We start from the raw sequence: 21,905 nt of genomic DNA, 5'->3' as shown, positions 1-21,905 counted from the left end.
TTGTTGTTTTTTTTAAACTGTGCTTTATTTAGGGCTAAGCTGGAGAAAGCGTCATCCAATAGTTACAGAAGGTTACAAGGAGTTTTAGGGAGTTGAGTGTGAAAAGAGCAGTTGTACTGAACTGCGGCTGTTTTTTTTTTTTTTTACAACATCTGGACATCCTAAAAGGAGGAGCCAAGAGAAAGAAAAAGAAAATTTAAAAAAGAATAATTAACCAACGAAATAGACAGAAAGAAAGGAAAGGCAGGAGGCCTAAGAGGAACCAGACAGTTGTTCTTCTAAAGCAAAATAAAAAAAGCGGGGGGGATGGTAGGTCCGAGAGCCCCCTGGCCTCCAGATGACCTGGACATCAATGGGAGGAGGGTATCAAGGCAGAATGCCAAAGCAAGTCTTCCCAACGGTGCAAATAAATTATAATAAATATGTTATACTTTAAAATATATGTGTTCTTAAATAATTCAGTGTTTTTTTCTGATTCTGAGTTTTTTTAAGCAATGTCTTTTTAACTGCTCTAAAGTCATTTACCAAAGATAAATATCGTGCTTTCATTAAATAGTTTTCCTTGTTTTTTTCTCTATCATTACAATTAAAAGTCCTACAAAATATGCAAATTTATTTACAGAAAAACAGAGCCGGCATCATTTAAACATCCCTGTTTTTCAAAATTCCTTGTAAACAGTTTCAGAAATTCTTCAAAGATTGTTTATTTTTCTCTCTCTTGTTTAAGGTTTTTGTGTGTGTGTGTGTTGCTTAGTTGTTTTAAGATGAATTTCCCAGGTCTCCCTTGCCCGGAAAGTCTCTGGAGCAAGCATGGAAGGCGAGTGAAGCGGCAGGTGTCGAGGGCTTGCGGAGAGCGGGCGAGCGCGCGCAGCTCCCGAGCGAAGCAGGCGAGGGTGGGCGGTGGGCCCTTCCAGCGACGGCGCGGCCCCCACCGGGCGCTGTGAGCGACCGGGAGCCCGCAGGTCTGGGTGAGTCCGGCCTGGCCCTCGGGGTGCACGGCGGCGTCCGACAGCACTCGCGGGGAGAAGGGATCGATGCTCAGTCTAAACTCTACAAAAGTACAGTCCTACAACATCTGGGGTTTTAGCAGTAACGCTAACTTCTATAGGTTTTTTTTTTCTTTTTTCTTTTTTTTTTATTTTTTGCTTTCCTCTAATTTTTCTTCTATTATATAGGTATTTTAAACTTCTCCTTTTTAAAATTCTGTACAACTATTATGATTTTAAGAGGGGGAAGAGTTAGAAGCATTTACAGACTTTTCACAACAATTATCTTGCCTTGTAAGTCCCTTTTTTCCCCTCCTTGTTTTCTCACACTTCACGGTTAATGAGTTTTAATATTTTTGTTGCTTTCCCCAAATATCCACCAATTTGTTCATCTTAACAGCTCCATCCAGACATATAATACAGAAAACCATAGGAAAGTGTCATAGACTTGAATGAGGGTAATCAAAGCGCCTCTCAAAGTATCAAAGAACTATTATCTTGCTGTTTTAAAAGCATTGAAGCATTATTTTTCCTTTTTTTTTGTTTTTGCTTTTTTTGTTTTTTTTTTATTTTTTTATTACATTTTTCATAGAATCGCTCTAAGCTGTTTCAAGAACAGCCACGAGGCAGGAAGGAGGTTCTCCTCCATCCCCCTCTATTTGACATAGAGCTACACAGCTGCAATAAAAAGTTTGGTCCTTTGGTCCCTAAATAGCTAAAGGAATGACAGATAGAGATGCTCAGTGGCGGCCTCCCAGCCGCCCCCTGGGGACCAGGCCCCGCCACACCGCTTGCCCCAGCCTGCCTCAGGCGCCCACGGGCTGGAAAAGCCCCGGGGATCGGTAAGCAGCGTCTCTTCCCACTTCCCAGCCCTTCAGCCTCCCCATCTGGTCTCAAGTTGTTTTGTTTTAAAGTTGCCTTTTTTGTGTTTTTTTTTCTCATTTTTCTTCATCTTCTTCTTTGTGTCATATATATTTTCCCCCAAACACGTGCCCTCTGAACTCCACAGACGCTATACTTTCCTTGAAGAGGTGTTACAGTCACAGAGAGTGTCTGGAGTCTTCAGCTTGATTGATATTGGCTGATATGTCAAAGATGTCATCCAACAGTCCTCATTTATAAATACAGAGAGAGAGAGGTTTGTTTTTTAATGTAGCCCGTTCAGCATCCTGCCCTAAAATGAAGAAAATCAGGGCTGATTAAGCCAAGAGAGGAAACACAAAATGCATCCAAACACCAAAAGGACCCTGCCTCAGGGGTTAGGGTGGGAGCTCTGGGGGATAGCGGGAGGGAGGGGAGAGACCAGTAGGAGAATTAGTCATGATCATGATACATAAAAAAGAAATCGACTCTTCTGTTCAGAGTAAGAAATCACTGGAGGTCTAGTGGTGATGGTTGTAGCTGAGGTTTTGTTGTTGGGAGAGGGGTCTCGATTTGGGTTCCTTTAGAGTTCTGGAATGGGGGGGCTAGATCGAAGGGAAGAATTTGGGACTGTGGGATATGAATTCACAATTAAACCGATGTCTGAGGGATCTAGCCCAGATACAATATGTATACAGAAGCCTAGCAAACAAGACAGCAAATAATCTAGCAGCCCAGCCCCCTCCTCCCCTGCTTGAGGAAAAGAAGCAAGACATCCGTGCCATGAATTTCGCTGAACCGTTGCCCAGTTTCCGGCCAACCGCTTCTTTCCCGAGGTCAGTAACTATTTGCGAGGCTATGTATACATATGTATATCTGGATATATGTGTAGAATATATTCACCTGCACATATGTGGATATACATGGATATGTGTGTACGCATATGCATAGATACACACATACACACACACATAATATTTTTCTCATACATGCCAGGGAATTTAGAGGAAATTCGGAACTTCAAGGGAGCGGATGGGAGAACCTAAACAAAGTTAGAACAGATTTCATCATCAAGCTCAGATAAATTAACTCAGTTCTCGATTTTGTTTTGAATGGTGACTTTTTTTCTTTTGGTGTTTTGTTTTGCTTTTAAGAAAAAAAATCATGATCTGACTAGAATCAGAAGGAGAATGCTTAATCATTGTGAATTAACAAATGAGACTCATCTCCATTATAGCAAGCAGCTTCCACTTATACATGGGGGTGACTGGTTACATCAAGAAAGTTAGAACCGCAAAGCCCCCAGTTGAGGGGACAACGTCATGCGTATATCAATCCATGCTGGCAGGTTTTTCACACTGTTGATTCAACAAACAGCAAACCGTACACAGCAGTCTAAACAATTACAACACCAAATAAAATAATAATAAAATTAAAAAACACTTGTCAAGGACCCTTTTTCAGTTGTAAACAAAAAGGTGCATTTTGCTTTTGTCAGTACTGTTTTTTCCAAACCAACCAAAAAGCCCCCCCACCCCAGTTCCCCCGCCTCCCCTCCCCACATTTAATTTAGCAGAGGTGGCTACAATACAAACCTTACAATTGTTACCAGGCTCTCTCTCAGAGGCCTCTGGCTTTGTACTCTAGTTTTTTTGTTTTTTTTTTGTTTTTTTGGTTTAGAATTTTTTTTTTTAATCATTCTGTTACAGTAGAGATTTTGTTTTTGGTTTTGGTTTTTGTTTTTCCTTTTGAAGTGAGATTTAAAATAGCCTAACTGGAAAAAGACCAGACCTAGGAAAAGTGTCAATTGAAAAAGGCCCCCAAATTTCTAGAAAAAAATAAAATCACAATATTTTCAAGTGCAAGTAAATCAACCACGCATAGATATTTTTTAAGATGTTTTCCTTATTTTTAAGAAAAAAAATAATGGTTTGCACAGTTAAATGATCCCATGTTCGATAATTCAGGAATTCATCTTTATTTTTACTATTTTTTTTGTTCTTTTGTTTTGTTTTTTTCTCTATGTGACATCTAGAGAAGCATAAAAAACGCTGAACAAGAAAAACCAAACAACAGAAAGTAAAACCACTGCAAGCACCAAGAACAAAACAAAAATGAGCACAGCAAAAAAGATTGTGGCAGCACAAAAGTCAAGAAAATGCACGTGTGATCATGACTGGCCAATCATCAACTGATACAACATCCAAGAAAAACGCTCCAATCACAGCACCTCCACGAAACTTGACGGCAATTGTCATGCAACCGATTCTTAGCCTTGTTACATGACGCCATCATGTCACACTGTGAACTTTGAGTTGATTTGAACTTACGGATGGGGGACTGTTTTCTCCACTCTCATGTGATTACGTGAACTTTATTCCTAGCTCAGCGCGAGACTGTGGTGGATTTGACTGGCCCTGGTTGGGTTGTTGGAATTTGATTGAATGACAAAAGAAGAAAAGATTTTTATATATATTTATATATGTAGAGAGAGAGAGAGAGAAAGAAAGAGAGGACAAGAGAGTGTGGGCAAGGGGGAGGGAAGAGGCAGGGGCAGGTTGGGTGGGGTCGGGGAGTGTGGGAGGGCAGGGACAGTTGGGTGGAGGGTGAAGAAGGGCAAGGAAAAGTTAAAACAAAATCAAAAGGAAAAATATTTATACAGCACCAGACCATAGCATCAATCTAAAAGCTCTGATGAGAGAACAGCAGTCAAATCATAAGAGAACTGAAAAGAACTCAAAGGATGGAGGAAGCCGGCAGACAAACGACATGGGCACATCAACACACACACACACACACACACACGCACACACATACGCACACACGGTTGTTTATGCAGACACGTGGTACGCTGTGAACAGTAGCAGAACCTCACACAGGGCCACTAAGGGCATCCATCATGCGTCGGGAGGATGGAGAGGGGCGTGCGCAGTTTGGCAAGAGGGCTAGGAAAAAATAAAACAGCCCCTCAAACCACCGTGGCCAGCAAGCAGATCAGGGAGCACGCTCTCTGCTTTGTATCACCCTCGGTTCTCTCTCCCCCGGGGTGGGGGGGCCACGCTCTCCGCACTCCCCCAGCCTTCTGTGGCATCAGCCTGTGGACCAGCAGAGGGAACCTGTCAGGGTCACCCTGAACGGCGGGGTCGACCAGAGGCTGGCTAAGGTGACTTGTATCCCAGGGGTCCATTCACGGGGCCCTGTGCTGCCATAGTAGAGTCCACACCAACAGCAACTCGGTCCTCCCACCCCTGTGGTCCAGCCGTGGCCACCCTCCCCAGAGAAGGCGTCTCCTCTGCAAGAGCACCCACTGTGTGATGTTACGGTCCTCTCCTCTTCTGCTCTGCCCCAACCCTCTTTTCTTAGAACCTTCAGAAAACGAACACGTTCAGTTTGGAGATTGAGAGTAAATCACATCAGTGTTACTGGAATTCTATGAACACGCCTTGGCATTGCTGATTTCATTTCACGATCACCTCATGCCCTTCGCTATGCTCCCAAGGTGGCCCATGTGGCCAAAGTGATGCTGCTTCCGGGCACCTGAAGCCTTTAGAAGGCTGCGCAGCGCTGACCCATGGAAGGGCCAGAAGGAAGACTATGGGGCGCCCTGCGGGGTGGGGGTGGGGGATGTGAAAAAGGATAGTCCACCAAGGAGGGGAGTGCCATGGCCCTGGGTCTCCAGTCTCTGCTGCTGTCACTTCTGGTCTGCTGACCTCCCCTCCTCTACCTTGTCCCCCTCCGTTCACTACACACCTGCAGGTACATCTTTCTAGATTGATCCATCTCACAAGCCCTTACCTGCCTTCTTTACTGGTGGAGCCCTAGGTGGCTGGGGCTGAGTCCCCTTCTCTGTCAGGTATCATCACATTCTTCCACTTTGAGTTATCTTCTGCCCTCCTCACCACGTCACGGTCCTCTGCCCCAACCTGGGGATTTGGAGGTTCCCAGCCCTAACCCCTCCTCATGGTTACCCCTGAGCTTGCTCCCCAGCCCCCGCTCCCTGAAGCTTCTGCATCTGCCTTATCTGCAGGGGTTTCAATCCACCAGGCTTCTACACAGAGCCGACTTCCACTCTCAGCTTTGTGTCTTTCTTCGGGGAGTGTGGAAGGGGAACCTGGCATTTGAAATGTCACTGTGGGTAAGCTACCAAGTTGCTGAGGGGTGACTATTTTAAGTGCATACCCAGCCTCCAGCTCTGCCTTCACAGAACAGCTTTTCTTCCACAGACCCCTGCCTGCCTGCCCATCCGAGCTGGGCTCTTTGCTCTTCTATGGCAACTGCAACTAAGGGGCCCCTGGGGACCCCCCTCCTTTTCACACACTCCCCCACTCCTGAGCACCTCATGGGTGCCCATTCCTCCCCACTGGACTTGCTCCTCTGCCGGCCCCCAGTTTGCCTCTAGCGGCTCTTCCGCACCTGCGCTGTCCTGGGTCCTGAAGATCCAAGCTGACCATCACGCAGCACCTCCTCAAAGCCCAGCGTGGGGAACTTGTCGTACCCACTCTTGCCCCTCACACACACACATGCTTGGCCCGACACACAAACACGCTGTCACGCTCATTCAACCCCTCGGGAGCCTCCCCAAGGCTCTGCACGTGCACAGCTGGCTAGCTGACTACTCTCTTCATTAGGGAGCAGTCGGACCCCTGCCTGCAGGGATGACCCCTTCTTGGCCACCCTCTCAAAGATCCTCACAAAGCACAGCCCAAGAGGTGGCAGCGGGGTCACTGACCAGCAAGGGGAGCTTGAATCAGGCCTGGGAAGCTCCAACTCACGACCTGGGAGAGGAAATTATGGTCAGCTGAGCCAAATCAGATGCCAGGTTCTAAACACAGCTGGGCTCCAGCCAGAGAAGGCCCCACCCCAAAGCCGCCACCCAGCCCTGAGCAGGTGAGGCCCAAAGCACCCATACCTGCACAGCTCAGAGCAGACACCGTGCAAAAGCACACTCAGAGCCACAACCCAGGACCCAGAAGAGAGAGGACTCCCCCTGAAGTCAGACACGCTGCTCAGTGTCCTCCAACCACAGAACCTGCCCTCAGCTTGGGGCCCAGCGCGTGCTACTGATCTCTGTGGCAGGACAACGGACTTGGCTATTCTGTTCACTGGCTGTGGACCTGGCCACACTTTTGCCCAGTCTTCTTACCTTTGCCTCCTCCCTCTTAGTTTCCTGGTAAAGATTTCTTGGAGGAACCCCCACCTTAGTACAAGGTAATGAGCCCAAGCAAGCAGAGGGGCAGGGGCATCAGGGAAACCAGGAGCAGGTGGGGGGTCACACCCTCAGGAGAATCAGGATTTCGGGAGCCAACCTGACTCCACCCAGGCTGCACATTATGGAACCAGCACCCAACCACGCTCCCCACAGCTGCCCAGCTGGGGCCCCCTCCTCCCCTAGATCTGCCACACTTCTGTTCTAACCTGGCTCTGGACCCATGGTGACTTCGGGTGGCCAGCTGGGCCCTGGGATCCCTCCACCCCATCACCCCTTGGCTCCTAGCTATGGCTTGTCCCTCCACTCCGCCTGCTCAGGCTAGCCCTGTCCCTCTGAGCATCTAGGACTCATCATTTGCAAACACCCTTTATGGGATTGTAAAATCGGGGGTTTTTAGCTGCTTTTGCATGCTGTTTCCTCCACTTGTCGCTGCAGTCCCCAAGCCTGCGCCTTGTCTCAGCATCTCCTTCTGTTACAGCCTCTAACAGGCTTAAGTTGGAAGGCCTGAAATCACCTTTTGTTAAAATGCTGTCTAAATGGATTAAAGGTCAACTTTATTTGTAGGAGTTATGTTATGTCATAGTTTTTTAGAAGACTGCTTAGAAGGGAGGAGCCCTTCAGTGAAATGTCATGACATGCCCCCTCAGATATTCAGGACAAGACTCTGGAGTGGGAGGGGTGGGGTGAGGATAACGGGGGGGGGTGGTGATCATTCTCTTTACTTAAAGGCACTTAGGAGCACAGCCTCTGGAACAAGGCTCCAGCTTCAAATCATGGCTCTACCACTCAGTAACTTAATCTTTTGTGCTCCATCTTTAAAATGGGAGCGCCTGGGTGGCTCAGTTGATTAAGCGGCTGCCTTCGGCTCAGGTCATGATCCCAGGGTCCTGGGATCGAGTCCCGCATTAGGCTCCCTGCTCGGCGGAGAGCCTGCTTCTCCCTCTCCCTCTGCCTGCCTCTCTGCCAACCTGTGCTCTCTCTCTCTCTCTATCTCTGTCAAATAAATAAATAAAATCTTTAAAAAAATAAAAATAAAATGGGAATAAAGACAGAGCAGTCACAGTGATACAGTTACACCTTAGACTTGTAAACTGTAAGAACTGTGCCTCGTGTTCGGTAAGCACCACGTGACGTCTGGGTTCTCGGCTGTCTGGTCCTGGTTTTCCCTGGGGGAAGAACCCCTCTGCTTTCTAAACCATGCCTCTCAAGCCCTCACTCCAACTATGAATGTCGGTTGTTTCTACCCCGTGGGCCACTTCTTACCTTCTGTCCCAAACAGCAAATCTGCCTCACTTACCCCTTCCTCTGGGAATTTCTCTGACCTACAGCTTCTATCCTTGCTTGGGTTTTAGTTGCCCATAGGTCTAGGAGGCTAAGACAAGCTGCTTTCACGGGAGGCATAAAACACACCCACAGGGGCCCCTCAGAATCTCAGGGCACGGCCCTGGAGCACGGCCCCTCCTTAAAAATCCTCTGATGACTCCAATACCTTGGTTTCATTAATGTAGAAATGGAAGCCCAAGAGGTCGTGCCTTCGTGGCAGAGCTGAGTTTATCTATGAAAAAGGGCTCTCTGTCCAGAAAGGGCTGCTCTCACTGACTGCCCCCCACACTCCTATGGAAGTGCACCCCCTTGCAGGCTGCGTCCTGCCATCTGTACTTGCTGAGCCAGAAGCTCATGCGGGCAGGATGGTGACCCTCTCATCTCTGCAGGCCAGCACCAAGCCCAGGGCCTGGCCCGGGAAGGTGCCATACTCTGAATGAACATGGGTGTATGCATCTTCACACGAGCCAGAGATGGGCAGGGGTGGGAACTCAGCAGGCAAGAGAGGCGGCTTTTGCTTTTCCAGCCTTGCGGAGAGTAGAGACTCAAGCACCCTCTTTGACAGAGGTGAGTGTTGCTGCTCCTGGGCGGATGGAGGGTGTTCTGCTGGTAATGGTGGGATTTGAGACTGAGAAACTGGAGATCTCCCTCTCAAACTCCAGCCTCTGAACCTCCACGTGAGTGGCTAACTCTCACGTGCCAGGCACGGGCTTTCCACCAACGCCTCTTCATCTTGGGTCACGGCAACTCTGCTCTTCCAATCACTCCGGCCAAAAGCTGGGGGTCATCCTTGACTCCTTCTGTCGCACCCGCCTCCGATTCATTATAAACAGCATCCTGGCTCTGCCTTCCCAAAACACCAAGAATGCAACTCCGTCCTACCACACTGACTGCTGCTGCCCCGGACAGAGGGGTCCACGCACTGGCCTTCTGCTTGGGCTCCCACAGTCTATCAATGCAGCAACCAGTCATTGTGCTGACGTGCAACGGGTCACGCCACTCTTCTACTCACAGCTCTCCAACGGCTCCCCAGCACCCACTCCCGCAGTCTATACAATGGCCTGCAGGTCCTGCTGGAGGTGGTCCTCCTCACCTCTGGGACCCCCTCTCCCGCCATGCCCCCATGCTTGCTCCCCTCCAGCCACTTTGTTCTGCTGTTCTCCAACACACCACCCCGCCCTCTCTTTGGAGCCTTTGCACTGGCTGAAAGGCTCGCTCCTCCAGATGCCGGCATGGCCCCCAGCCTCACCTTCTTCACACCTTTGCTTGAAGGTCACCTACTCAACAAGGCCTACTGTAACTACCTGATTCAACTGTAACCAACAATTCTGACACACTATATAATTTACTCTTTGGTCATATGTGCTTGTTTATTGTCTGTCTCCCCTTCTAAGGACAAGGGTTCTTGTCAGTCTTATTCGGTGCTGAGTCCCAAGTACCTAACAGTACCTGGTGCACAGTACTGCTGATGGGAGTGGAGGGGCAGAGGGCTGGGAGACCTGCCTCTGGCCTGTGGATGAGCTGGGCCTACAGGAGCACCCAGCAATGTGGGATACTAGGCTGAAGGAGGGCCTGACACATCTCCCCCAACCCCCTCCCCCTTTCCCATGAAGCTGCTTCACCCAGGGGAACAAGTGGCCTGGAAGAGGAGCAGCCAACTATGTCTCCAGCCGCCAGGCAGGACCCAGACTGAGCAGGAAGGGCTGACGACTGCCCACTCATCACGGCCTCTGGTAAAGCAGGCAGGGTAAAGTGGTTCCAGTGCTAGGCCATCACCCTCTTCAACTTCTGCCCCAGACTGACTGAGCTACTAAGAATTGGAGGAGTGAGGGGGTCAAGTGTCTAAGGACCACCAGCCCTCAAGGCAGGAGAGATGGGAAGGGGAGAGCCAGGGAGTCTAGGAGAAGGCCCCAGGAGACGTGGACAGCTCCCCCTCCCAAACTCTCCCAGCCCTGAGCTTGCCACAGGCTCACCCCAGGGTTTTCTGGCAAACAGGATTGCCAGTGTAGACCTCCTGGATGCACGGCCCAGGGCTCGCCCCACCTGCTCAGAACGGTTTCCTCACTCCTGCTTCTCTTGGCTCTGCAACAGGGGGATGGCCACGCCCATTTCTGCCGGATGACCACAGCTCTAGGCCTGCCCCCAGGCACCCGCTGAGGAGCAGGTCGAGCTGGGCGCAGCGGGTCCAAGGCAAGCGAGGGTACAGCTCAGGAAGGCCAGAGGAGGCGGCGGGTCCGACCGGTGTCCCTTCCCCAACCCCCCGTCCCCGCGCCCCGGCCGCCCCCGGTTACCTGTGCGAGTCCTGGTCTCCCCCGGGGGACGCTCCCGCCGGCGCTCAGTATGGGCGATTGGCGTCTTTGGGCCGCTTCAGCTGCACCTTGAGCCTCTTCATGCCGATCTGGAAGCCGTTCATGGCCTGGATGGCGGTCTGCGCGCTGGCCGGGTTGTCGAAGCTCACGAAGCCTGGCGAGACACGAGGGACGAGGGCCTGGGTTTCCACGGGGCCGCCCCGGCGGGGAGGGGTGGATGGGGAGAAGGGCGGGGCCCGAGAGCGGGGCAGGGCGGGGCTGGCGGCGGCCCCTCCCTGCGCTCCCGCCGCACCTCGGACAGGAGGGGGGCCTCGAGGCTCCTCCCCCCCTCGGGGCCCCGCCCCGGCCCGGCCTCACGCCCCCCACAGCCCGCGAGCGCGCGGCCCCTCCCGGGGTGGGCGTGTCCGGGGCTCCAGGCCTCGCAGACCCGCGCCTCCGGGCCGGGCCTCCCCAGCTCCACCGCGGCTTTGGGCGGCGCCACTCTCCTGGGCGCCCTCGCCCCCCACCCCGGCCGGCCCCGGCACCTCAGCCCTCTCCTTCGGTGGGAGGGCGGACACACCTGCGGGTGGAGGAGTTTATTGGACACTGTCCTCCCTGACAGGAGGGGGCCTGGCAGCGGGAGGGCACAGGGTGCCGGCCTGGGGAGAGAGAGGAGTGCGAGGGGGAGGGAGGGGGGCACCCCGGAGAAAACCTCTCCACCGCCGTTTCCAGCCGCCCCCCTCGCGAGGGCCGCCTGGCCGCGGGGGAGGGCAGGGGCTGACAGCCCTCGCGGCCCTCCGCCCCCCTCCCGGTTCTTGGCGAGGCTGCCCCCAGCCAGGCTCCTGGCGGACACTTGCCTAAATCCAGTCTGACTCGCAGGAACCCACCAGTTCGCGCCCAGGGGTTGTGGGCACCTCCCTTTTATTTAAAATTCCAAGCCCCGGGAGCAGGTGCTCTTGCCCTGGATTCTAAGCGCGCACCAACTGATGTATCCCCTATGAACCCCTCATGGTATCTATAATAACAATAGTAGTACAAATTAACACTCTTAGTAAAAGTTAGCTGAGAGCCTTCTCTGTGGACTAGGCACTGCAGAAGACCTTCTCACAAGGTCACTCGGTCAACTCCTCCCAACATCCCAGAATGAGATATGGAACCATCTATGGCTCCTAGTCACCTTCTGAAACAAGCAGTTCCCAGCTGGGGATGGGGTAAGGGTCTGAAAGTTAGTTTAGAAGTCACCCTTTGGGAACTTTGAATGCATCTCCTTATAGAGACTACATTGTACATCAGCATTTCCTAAACTGGCCCTAATCGGTGTTCCTGAGAAAGGGGCTTCTGTGGTCAAGTAAACTTACCACCATGCCCCTCTGGGAAAGTTCAAGGCACATTAACAAATAAACCCCCCACCTCCCACTCCAAGTTCTCCAGTAAATAAATACTTATAGCTTTGTTTGCCTAGTATTTCCTGGAATTTATTTGACTTTAGAGGCCCTTTCTCCTGTAAAATGGACTTAGATCCTGCGAAATAAGTTTGGCGAGGTTCCCAGGCCATTCTGCAAACATGTCTCATTTAGGGTGCTTGTCCCCAACCGGCCTCTGGATATATAAGTGATAGGTGTACAGACCCCCACGGAAGCAGTAGCTGTTTTCTTGGCTAATTGTCCATGGTACATTGGGCCTGTCCTCAACCCCTCTGTCACCCTCCCCATGTGGTGACTCTGTCTTTTTACCTCTGCCCTAGGCACTGCCTCCATTGGTCTCTCTCCTCTTTCTCTTGACTCCTTCCTGCTTTTGCTCACGTTTGCTCATGCTTGGTCTGGCAGCCGTGAGCCATCAAAGATGTGTGTACACGCAGTAAGTGTACTCAAGAGTGGGTGTGTGTGAGCTCAGGTGGAATCGGTGAGTCAGGCCAGAGAAAGAGGAGCGAGCTCTGTGCAAGTCCGTCCGCCACAACAGGAGAGATTTCGGATGGCCCTTAGTCAGAGAGCGGCGTGGGGCGTCCTTCTACCTGCTGCTCTCATCCCCTTGGCCGGTCCGCCACCCCCACTGACCTCTCCGCCTGACGCCCACGGGGAAGTCTTCACAGAGCAGAACAGTTTTCACACGTGTGAACTGTAGGTCTGTTACACTGCTCTCCCCCAGAGTTAGGGGGTGGTTGCGCTAAAGCTTCTCTCTCTGTCGGGAAAGAGAGCCTAACTGAAGGCAACAGCCCTCTCTCCTTCGTTGGCCTGCCCGCATAGCACTATCAGCTCAGACTCTACCTCCCCACCTGCCCCCTGCCCTCTGTGGCTCTTCTTGCCGGAAACACACGTGAGCAAAGCAGGGAGGAGTTGGGAGCAAGATAAAGGGGCTGGAGGTGCTATCTAGGGCAGAGGGCTAAAGGGAAGGACAGCCGCCCAGTGGGGAGAGTGGGGGACAAGAGATCCTGGAGGGAAGAAGCCCCGCCTTCATAGGAGAGTTTAAAGTCCCCGGGAGCTCAGGGGTTGGTAAGGGTTCCAGGCTCAAGGGAACGTTTCTTCCTCAGCTAGTTCTGTTAACTGGTGAGTACTCAGGGCTGCTGAACAGGGCTCCGGACACCACCCGCCATTTTTAGGGTTCCCAAGACTGTGTTCTTCCCCCCAGAGCCTCCTCCCCCATCGCTCCCAGCCCTGAGAAGGCTCCTGCCTCCCAGACTTTGGGAAGCCATGTGGGGAGGATGCCCTCCTGGTGCCCCCACCACCACCCCGCCCAGCCCTTCTTCCAACATAGCAACCATTTGTGCTGCATGTCAGCTCACAGAGGCTCCTGGAAGATTCTGTTTATGCTTACAAAGAGCAAGTGGGGCCTTTGAGGGGCTCACTTTAACACAGGACCACATTTACGCAAAGACAACCCCTCCTTTTAGGAAGAAAGGGGTCTCTGGCACCTCCTGAGGGTCTGCTCTGGCAAAGCCCCTCACACACACCACCTCCTATAACCCTCACACCGCCCCTGAGAAATGACCGCCAACGTCCTCATTTCACAAACGAGGGCACTGAGGCTCAGTGTTAAATGCCCTGCCTAGGAATGAGCGCTGGAGTTTGTTCTTACACTAAAGGCCTCCGGGAGAGTTGCCAAAAGCTCAGCTGCCAAAGCAAGCAAGAAAGAAACCACGGGGCTTAAGGAGGAAGCACTGAGCCAGGCGGGCATGGCAGAAGCCTGTCCTTCTCTAAGGCCAGTGGGTGTTTAGCACTAGAAGTCTGTTCGGGAACAAAGAGCCAGCGTAGAGGGATACAGAGGATGATTTTCAGAAAAACAAAACAAAACAAAAAACAAAAAACAGGGAAAAAACCTTGGTCCTGGAGAATTTAAACAGGCAAATGGCGGGGGTAGTGTCTGGGGGCAGATTCCAAGGAAATGCCTTTGAAAAAGTGGGCTGTGTCCCCACCAGGGACAGCACAAAGGCTCCGGGGACGTGGCCAGAGAGCAAGCCTGCTGGCCCGGGTGCCCAGCGCTTGGTGGGCTCTTAGCAGCGTCGCCTTCCGCCTGTAACATTTGAGCCTTATTTAAAGAGCAAATGCAATGATCTCCAGTGTGGTGTTCTTACGTAATTGTAATTTGTCAGCAGAAATACCAGTCAAACAGGGGAGGGGCACAACCCTGTCTTTTTCTTTTGCTTTGTTTTTCTCATACCCAAAGAGAAAGAACTGCTGGGATAACCCTATGCCCTCCAAGTACCACACGTTTCCTGTGGCCGCTGCCAGAGGGGAAGGGACCAGGGTGCAAAGACCTTGACTGCTTTGGGGAACATGCTCTAAAACCTCACGCCGTTCATGGTTCTGCAAAGTGAATCTCCTAACTGGGATCTCCTTCGCCTGTGCTTGCTGATGCTTCTACACACTTGCACCGACTCCCCTCCACCATTCCAAGCTGTGACCGGCGTTCCCCAGGCAACCCGGGCCCCTATTCTGTTCTCACAGGCCCAGAATCTGGGGTTCAATCTGGAGATCTAAGCTTCTGGCAGACTCAGCTCTGGTTCCATGTGTGGCTCTCTGGGGACTGGACTCCTCACTCCCTGGGGACTCATGAGTGGATGTCGCTCTGGAGGAAGGGCTGATGGAGGTGAAAGAGGAAGCACGAGAGGGGGCTAAGGAGGAGTGGAGGGGAGAGGTGTGGGAATGAGGTGGGATTCCAGGAGGTCTAAAGCAAATGCAAACACAGGATTCCCAGTTGAATTCAAATTTCAGATAAATAATGAATATTTTTTTACTATAAGCATATCCCCAATATTGCATGGAACATATCGCATATAATATTTGGGACATACTTACACACAAAAAAATGCATCCATTGTTTATCAGAAATTCCAATTTAACTGGGCACCCTGTATTTTATCTGACAACCAGACTTCTAGATCCTCCCAAGTCCCCTGTCCCATCTCGCATCCTGCCACCACGCACATTTCCTAAAAGCTGTATTTTTATTCTATTATCCTCAGGTCAAGGACCTGCTATCATCTCCCACTGCCTCCATCCCGGAAGCCCTCCCCCAACACAGCCCCTCCCTCACAGCTGACCTCCCCTGAACCCTTCTCCCCAAAGCCTCCTGCTGCTTCCTCAGTCACTGTCCTTTCTTGTCCTCCCCCGCCCGCGCCCATTCTCTTGGCCCTCCGTGGAACTCCCTCCCCTTCCTCACGTCTCTGTACATCCACCTGCCTTTCTCTTTGCTCCATTACTTGGTGCCTTGCAGACTTCAGTGCTGCGCAGTAGGCATGATTGTCATCTAAGCCCAGACCTGAGGCTTCCTGAGGGCAGGACCAGTTTGCTCTTCCTGACTCCTCAGCAATGTGGCTCTGGTGGCCTGAGGGAGTGGTGGGGGAAGGAGGGTTCAGTGGACGGCAGGAGGGGAGCAGAGAGCGGGGTAGACAGAGAAGGGCGGCAGGGGCAGGACAGAGAGGTGGACAGAGGAGGCCAAGGGGCAGACAGGACGGGGGGGGGGGGGGCGGCCTCAGCGGGGCAGACCCCTCCCCCCCAAGGCTCATGCTCCACGTCCGCCAGGGCCTCGAGGATGGCCAGAGGAGGGGATGCTGGGAGAATGGGCTCTGCTGGATGCCCCCACCACCCTGGCCCAAGGTGACTCCTTCCCCTTCTCGGTGGATGGAAACTGGGCCTTGTGGAGGGCGGGGGAACCTGTCTCTTGGACTGGGATGGGGGAGATGGGGAGCGGGTGGGGGGCAGTGGTGGGCAGGGAAAGCCAAGAAGCCAAAAGAACAGTCTCAGAGAGAAGAGGGGTGGAGATGGAGGCTGGAGGCGGGGCCTTAGGGAGCGCCTGGGGCTGGGGGCGATGTGAAGGAGGAGGTTAAAAGCAGTCGGACACCGGACACTGGTAAATTGGTGCGAGCACCGCCCTGTCCTGGGTGAAGCTAGTTGGTTTGTTATCTTTACCCACCAAAGCATTTACTTTGGTTAGTCGCCCGATCCACAAACACTTTCGAGGAGATGACATTACCGAAAGGGAGGAACATCTGCATCAGCTCAGCGTCCCCAAACTCCTGGGGCAGATGGTAGATGAACAGGTTACAGCCCTCGGGCCCTGCGGTGGGGGGGGGGCGGGGAGGAGGGATGGCGGGGGGGGGGGAAGAGAGAGACAGAGGAGAGGTGAGCGAGTTAGGCAGCGGCAGCAGGGAGGGGGGCAAGGTTGGGAGGGGGGGTCTCATCCAAGATCCAAGGGCGGCCACTGAGGAGTGGGGACTGCTGAGCCCCGGTCTGAGCTCTGGTCTCCGCCCTGCCCTTGGGCAAGTCACTGAACCTCTCTGTGCTTCAGTCACCTTTGCTGCAAAACGAATCTGTAACAGGGTGCCTGGCAACTCGCCCCAGGGGCGGAGCTGACCCGTGAAGGGGGTCAACGTGCCAGGGCCAGAGCAGCCTGGGAGATAAAGCGCGGAGGAGAGGCGCGGGGAGGGAGACCTGGGAGGGTCTGCCTGTGGCCCTCAAGCCCGGCCCCTGCTCTGGAATCGCCCCGGGGCAGCCATGCCCTAGGCCACGTGAGAGGCTTCACTTCACCTCCCACAGGCAGGCGCCAACTCCGACCTCGACCTTGACCTTGACCTTGACCTCGGGGTGGCTGTTGCTTTGGCCTGTCTTCCTCCACAACCTGCAGCCACTCCTTCCCAGCTGGTGCCCCACGGCCCCACCTTCCCCTACCCCAAACCTCACACTCAGCCCCCATCCCGAGTGCAGAAATCAAGACTTCTCTTGCCTCCTCTAGGAGGCTAGGTGCGCAGGAGGGGCTCTGCGGCATGGCTCGGTGATTAGCCTGGGTACCCACAAGCCTCATCACATGGAGCTCCCCATTCCATGACAAGAACAACCCTGCCACTTCTACTGCTTGGAACTACAGGTCAGGCTCCTCTAAGCACTTGAGATGTATCAGATTAAGTCACTTAATCTTCCTGCAGTCCTCGGAGTCAAGTGCTATTGTCACTCCCACTCCACAGATGAGGCAACAGAGGCCCAGAGAGGTTAAGTCACCTGCCAAACGTCACACAGCTGGGGGGGTGGAGCCAGGATAGGGACCCGGACCATCTGCTTCTGTAGTCTGTGCTTTCCTCTCTCTGCCTATCAGAAATCTCCATGCCCCAGAAACACTGAACACTGTTGAGGGCTTTGGATTTCTGAAATTTCCAGACTGCTAAAGAGTTACATTTTTCGTTTGAAATGACAAACATGCTCAATTTTCACTTTGAAATAGAAATCTTTCCAAGACGATTCGTCTATTTCTCGCCATTTTAAACGGAGTATGCCACATGTTTTTAACCTTTTAAAATGTGGTCGTTCCAATGATTGTTTCCACCCTGTGAAGGCCATGCAAAGGAGGCAGCTGCATTTGTTAGAGGTGTCTAAGAACCAAGGTTCTGACCACAGGCTGGTAGGAACTAAGCGTGAGCTCAAAAAGTGAAGGTGGTAAGGCCCCGACGTGGGCAGCTATGTGGCTTTCAAGGCCAGAACCGTGTGGTGCTTCCCTGGGACAGGTGAGGCTGCAGGTAACCCAGTTCGGAAGCAAGTCTCTCGACCCTCACTCTCCTCCTTGCTCCCTCCAAAGATTCCTCTGACCACCAAAGCCACCCTCTGAGCATCTGACCTCCTGGGTCCTAGGTCCCCGCCCTGCACCATCTGCCCTCCCCCTCCTGCCCTCAGCCTCTCCTCCCCCACCACTGTCTCCCAGGCAAACTGCCAGCTGACGGCGCATTCAGAACCAGAACCGGCGCAAGTGCAAGCGTCCTGGGGTCCCTGCTGCTGAATCCCCCGAGGGCTGGTGGCCCTCCCCTTACCCCATCTCCAGCCATGCCAGGTTCTCACTGGTTCATACTCTGTGAATGCATCCCCTGATGGTCCCCGGCTCAATGTGAGTCCCCTTGGGGTAGGAACTAGCTCAAAGGCCTGATCTAAGCCACACCTTTTCCAGGATTCCCACCTAGATCGTCCCCATATGCTCTCTCTTCTGGTGTTCCCTAAGTCTACATGTGGTCTGAGCGTCTTTCTCCTTTAGGTCTGGGAGGTTTTCTCTCCATCCAAATTGGAAGATCTAGGGACAGGGGCATAGTCTTCTCTTGTTCTCCTGCCCCTCCCCCAGCACTGCCTTCCTTCCTCCTTCCATCCCATTCTTCAGGTCTTCCTGCAATGCTCCACCCCATGCAGCCACCTGCTTTGAACTTGGGACCCTCGCTTCAAGTTCTGCAAGCTGCTTTATATGGATGTTATGTTTATTCAACTTAAAGATTCAAGAAGCTTTTGAGGGCAGGACCCCTAGGCTCATCCATCTAAGCTTCACAGGAATGGTTCTCCCAGCTCCAGGCTAGGCCCCCCACCCCGCCCTTCACCCCTCAACAGGGAGCCTACACATCACCTTCTACCCCCAAGCCCTCCCTGCATTTCCTCATCCACAGATCATAGAGATTCCGATGGCATAGAGGACTTTGGAGATCAATCTGGTTCCCCCCCACCAACCTTCTGAGAAATGGTGAAACAGAGCTCCAGAGACAGAAGGTGGCTATCCTGACCACACTGTGGCCCTGGGTGCAGCCAGGACTCGAGCATCCCTGAGGGTCACCTCGGCCCATTTGTGGAGCGGACAGCCTCCAGGAATTCAGGCATCTGTTGGTTTTCAGGCTCAACCCAAAGACAAAGTGCCGGAGGGAGAGTCTCCCCAGCAACCAGTGTGTCCAGGTATTTCAGTGACATCGCCCAGGGGGAGGTAACCATGACAGAAAGGGCCAACCACTGGCATGGCTGGAAGAACACAGCCTTCCTTACGGTGGACACGGCTTTGGGCTGACTCCAGCCCACCCCAGCCTATCTCCCCGCCCCGTCCCATCCCCAGGCCCAAGCTCACCTCATACTTCGCAGCACCCATGCCTTTGCTCCTGTTTGCCCTGCCTTGAATGTTTGTCTCCCCAACTCTATGTGCTAAAGACCTCATCCTCCGAGGCCCCCGAAGCCTCCTCTGATGACCCTGTCCCCAGGACCCTGAGCTCACCCTTGTATGAAGCCTGGCTCTGTACACATCTGGGTCCACGATCTCCCCCCTCCCCATGCCCTGCTCTCCCATGGTGCCTTGTCCAGTGCATCAGTCAGGGAGAATGTGGACAACAGTGGGAGATCCTGCCGCTGAGAGCTGGCTGGCAGGGGGCCGGTCTGGGGAGCAGGGCACAGGGCGAGGTGGGGGGCGGGGCACTGAAGCCACTCAGAGGTGGAAGGAAGGTCTGCGAAGTTCAGGGCGGGATGCATGGGGTGGAGCAGAGTGTAAGGGGGGGGCGGAGCAGGGAGCAGATGGAGGGGCTCACTCTGTGTAAGGCCAGTGTTAGGGGCTAGCCTGTGTGTTGGTCAGAGCAGCACTGACCTGCAGCTGTGTGTGTGTGTGTGTGTGTGTGTGTGTGTGTATGTGTGTGTGTGTGTATAGCAGGCTTAGAGACCGCTGAGCCCACAGGCCAGACTGATGTAGGGCGCTGACTGCAGGCTGAGGGTGGGTCAGCCTAAGGCCAGTTAGGTGACAAAGATAATAGCGCCAGTGGGCACAGCGCTCTGTTCTGGACCTGGGAGGGATGGGCAACGTGGGGACTCACGGCCCCCACCCCTCCTGGCCCCTCGTGGCTTTGATTTGACTGACGTGCACTGAAGAGCTGGACTGAGGGGGAGGGAGGCAGGGGCGAACAGGCTGGAGGGCCACAGCCCAAGAGGGGACCCTCTGGTGGAAGCGGGGCTGCTGGACCACCCCCACCCCACTTGACCAGCAGGGGGCCCAGACCACACTCAGAGCTAGGGCAGGCTGGGCTTGCAGGCTGTGGGCAGGGGCCCCTCTGCACGCTCCTCTGGGTTCCTGTAGCTTGGCTCTCCTGGGCAGGAAGAAATGGCGATCCAGATCTCAGGAGCCGCCCAATGTGCGTAAACTGGGGTGGGGTATCATGGGTAACTTTGGAGGGGTGACAGTTTGGTGAAGGAAGGGCTGTGTGCATAATGAGAAATCCATAGGAAATTGCTGGAGTTCCACTCAGACTTGAGCTCCTTTGAGCTTCATGCTTCCCTAGCGACAGATCCTCACGATCCTCATTTTACAGGTGAAGACATCAGGGGTCAAGGGGAAGGTGGCCAAGCCGGGAGTCAGACCCAGATGGATCTGCTTCGGAGCCCAAGCTCTCAGCCTGTGTGGGGCCTGTGTGGGGCCTGTCTGACCAATGAGTTTGGACTAACAGACCCCCAGGGTCCTTTCCAGAACTGACCTACATGCCCTGGCTCTAGGACAGTCTGCTGCAGGGACTATGAGCTGGGCTCTCTGGAGACATTGGAATCCCCTGTCCAAGTGGGCTCCTGGGGCAGATGGAGGAGCTTCACTGGCAGGATGACCTTTTCTGTGGGGTGGGGAAGGCAAGACCTTGTTAGTATTCCTGCCCTTCACACTGGTCTCTCTGTGAGCAGACCCACGGAATCCCTGAGGGTGGGCTTATTTCTCCAGCCTCCTGTGGGTCTATAGGTTCTGGAATGGACCTGAGGTCTTTATTAGAGCTCAGCCCCCCAAGCCCCACTGGCCTTGCCTGGCCTGTCCTGTGCCCCGTGCACACCAAAGCCTTTGGATGTGACTTTCCAAGAACCTCTTCTTCCACTAGGCTGCACTGAGTCACCCCTGCCCCCTCAGCTGCCCGTGGAGTCCCACCCTGGTGGCTCCAGCTGTCTCTGCTGGTCAACAAGAGGATACAAGTTCTCCTGTCCGTGATGAACAGGTCTCCCTACTCCTGCCCGCCTTCCAAGCATTCCTACTTCTTCCCTTCTTCTCCACTGGCCAAATCCTGCTCATCAGGGGATGGGGATTCTCGGACCCCACCCCTTCCAGGTTCCACCTTCCTGACCTCCTACCACTCGCTTGGATTGGAGAGGAACTCATCCTGCAATTCTGCTGTCTTCCCTCACCCTCCTCAACACAACACACAAACATGGTCACCTTTCAAAAGAAAAACCCCAGTCAAAGGCCCAAGTGAACAGCCTCTTTGGGGACAGCAGGGGGTGGGGAGGAAGCCCCAGCTCAAAGACTCACCTTCTCTCTGTTGCTGGGGGATCATTGGAGGTGGCTGAGGAAAGGCCTGGCTTATCTGACCATAGGCAGCAGGGTAGGCGGCTGCTGGAGGGCCAGAGAGAAGAGGCAAGAGGGAGAAACCGCGACAGAGACATGGAGAGAGACAGAGTGAGAGGCAGGAATAAAGAGAGAAACTTCAGTGTTGAGCAGTAAAAGCAGATCAGCCAAAAACGGCATTTTTGCTTAGCCACTTAAGATAGAGCCAGCTGAGTGTGTGTGTGTGTGTGTGTGTGTGCACTCACAGAGTGGGGGGAAGGCAAATTTATTCTGAAATAAGGGATAACCCACATGCGTGGATAATCCACAATAATGGATCACCAAAAGCATTGAATGCCCAGACCAGATCACCCACACAACGCCATTCTCTGAGCCACAGCTGACTCTGGCACACATATCCTCCGCCCCCTCAGATGGCACCTGTGTGGGAGGTGGGGCGCCACGCGAGGTGTGAGCTTGGCCTCTGGGATCCTGCCAGGGGTTGGTCCCTGGGGGCAGAGCACTGAGTTGGACAAACCTGGTGCTTTCTGCATTCAACTGGGAAGGGTCAGAGGCGGGATAGGAATGGCCAGCCCCTTCCTCCGCCTGGCCTGGCTCCCAGAGGCGCAGGATCTGAGGTCAGAGCTCAGCGGTCCCAGCTGGTGAGAGAGAGCTTCC

At 53.5% G+C, this 21,905-nt stretch overlaps 1 protein-coding gene across 34 annotated transcripts in view; it reads right to left on the bottom strand.

Annotated features, from left to right (window-relative positions):
* The window catches only part of CELF4 (CUGBP Elav-like family member 4), a 296,354-nt gene continuing 274,449 nt past the window's right edge, over positions 1 to 21,905 (bottom strand). For 4 of the 34 annotated variants that reach the window (XM_073898283.1, XM_073898299.1, XM_073898284.1 and 1 more), the window contains exons 10-13: positions 21,213 to 21,296; positions 16,137 to 16,220; positions 10,671 to 10,842; positions 1 to 2,160 (exon numbers count right to left, since the gene is read on the bottom strand). In XM_073898283.1, the coding sequence (XP_073754384.1) occupies positions 10,715 to 10,842; positions 16,137 to 16,220; positions 21,213 to 21,296 (296 nt within the window). In that variant the 3' untranslated portion in view covers positions 1 to 2,160; positions 10,671 to 10,714. Of the gene's footprint in view, positions 2,161 to 4,177; positions 4,265 to 4,315; positions 4,943 to 10,670; positions 10,843 to 11,247; positions 11,327 to 15,343; positions 15,489 to 16,076; positions 16,221 to 21,212; positions 21,297 to 21,905 lie in introns of those variants that run through there. The other 30 variants (XM_073898285.1, XM_073898286.1, XM_073898288.1 and 27 more) reach the window with 12 other exon arrangements.

Source organism: Callorhinus ursinus, unplaced genomic scaffold (genome assembly GCF_003265705.2).
Source record: "Callorhinus ursinus isolate GAN/ISIS: 27379988/994484 unplaced genomic scaffold, GSC_fseal_2.0 scaffold11, whole genome shotgun sequence".
In the NCBI taxonomy this organism is placed as follows: Eukaryota; Metazoa; Chordata; class Mammalia; order Carnivora; family Otariidae; genus Callorhinus; species Callorhinus ursinus.
This window is presented reverse-complemented; position numbering and strand designations above follow the sequence as displayed.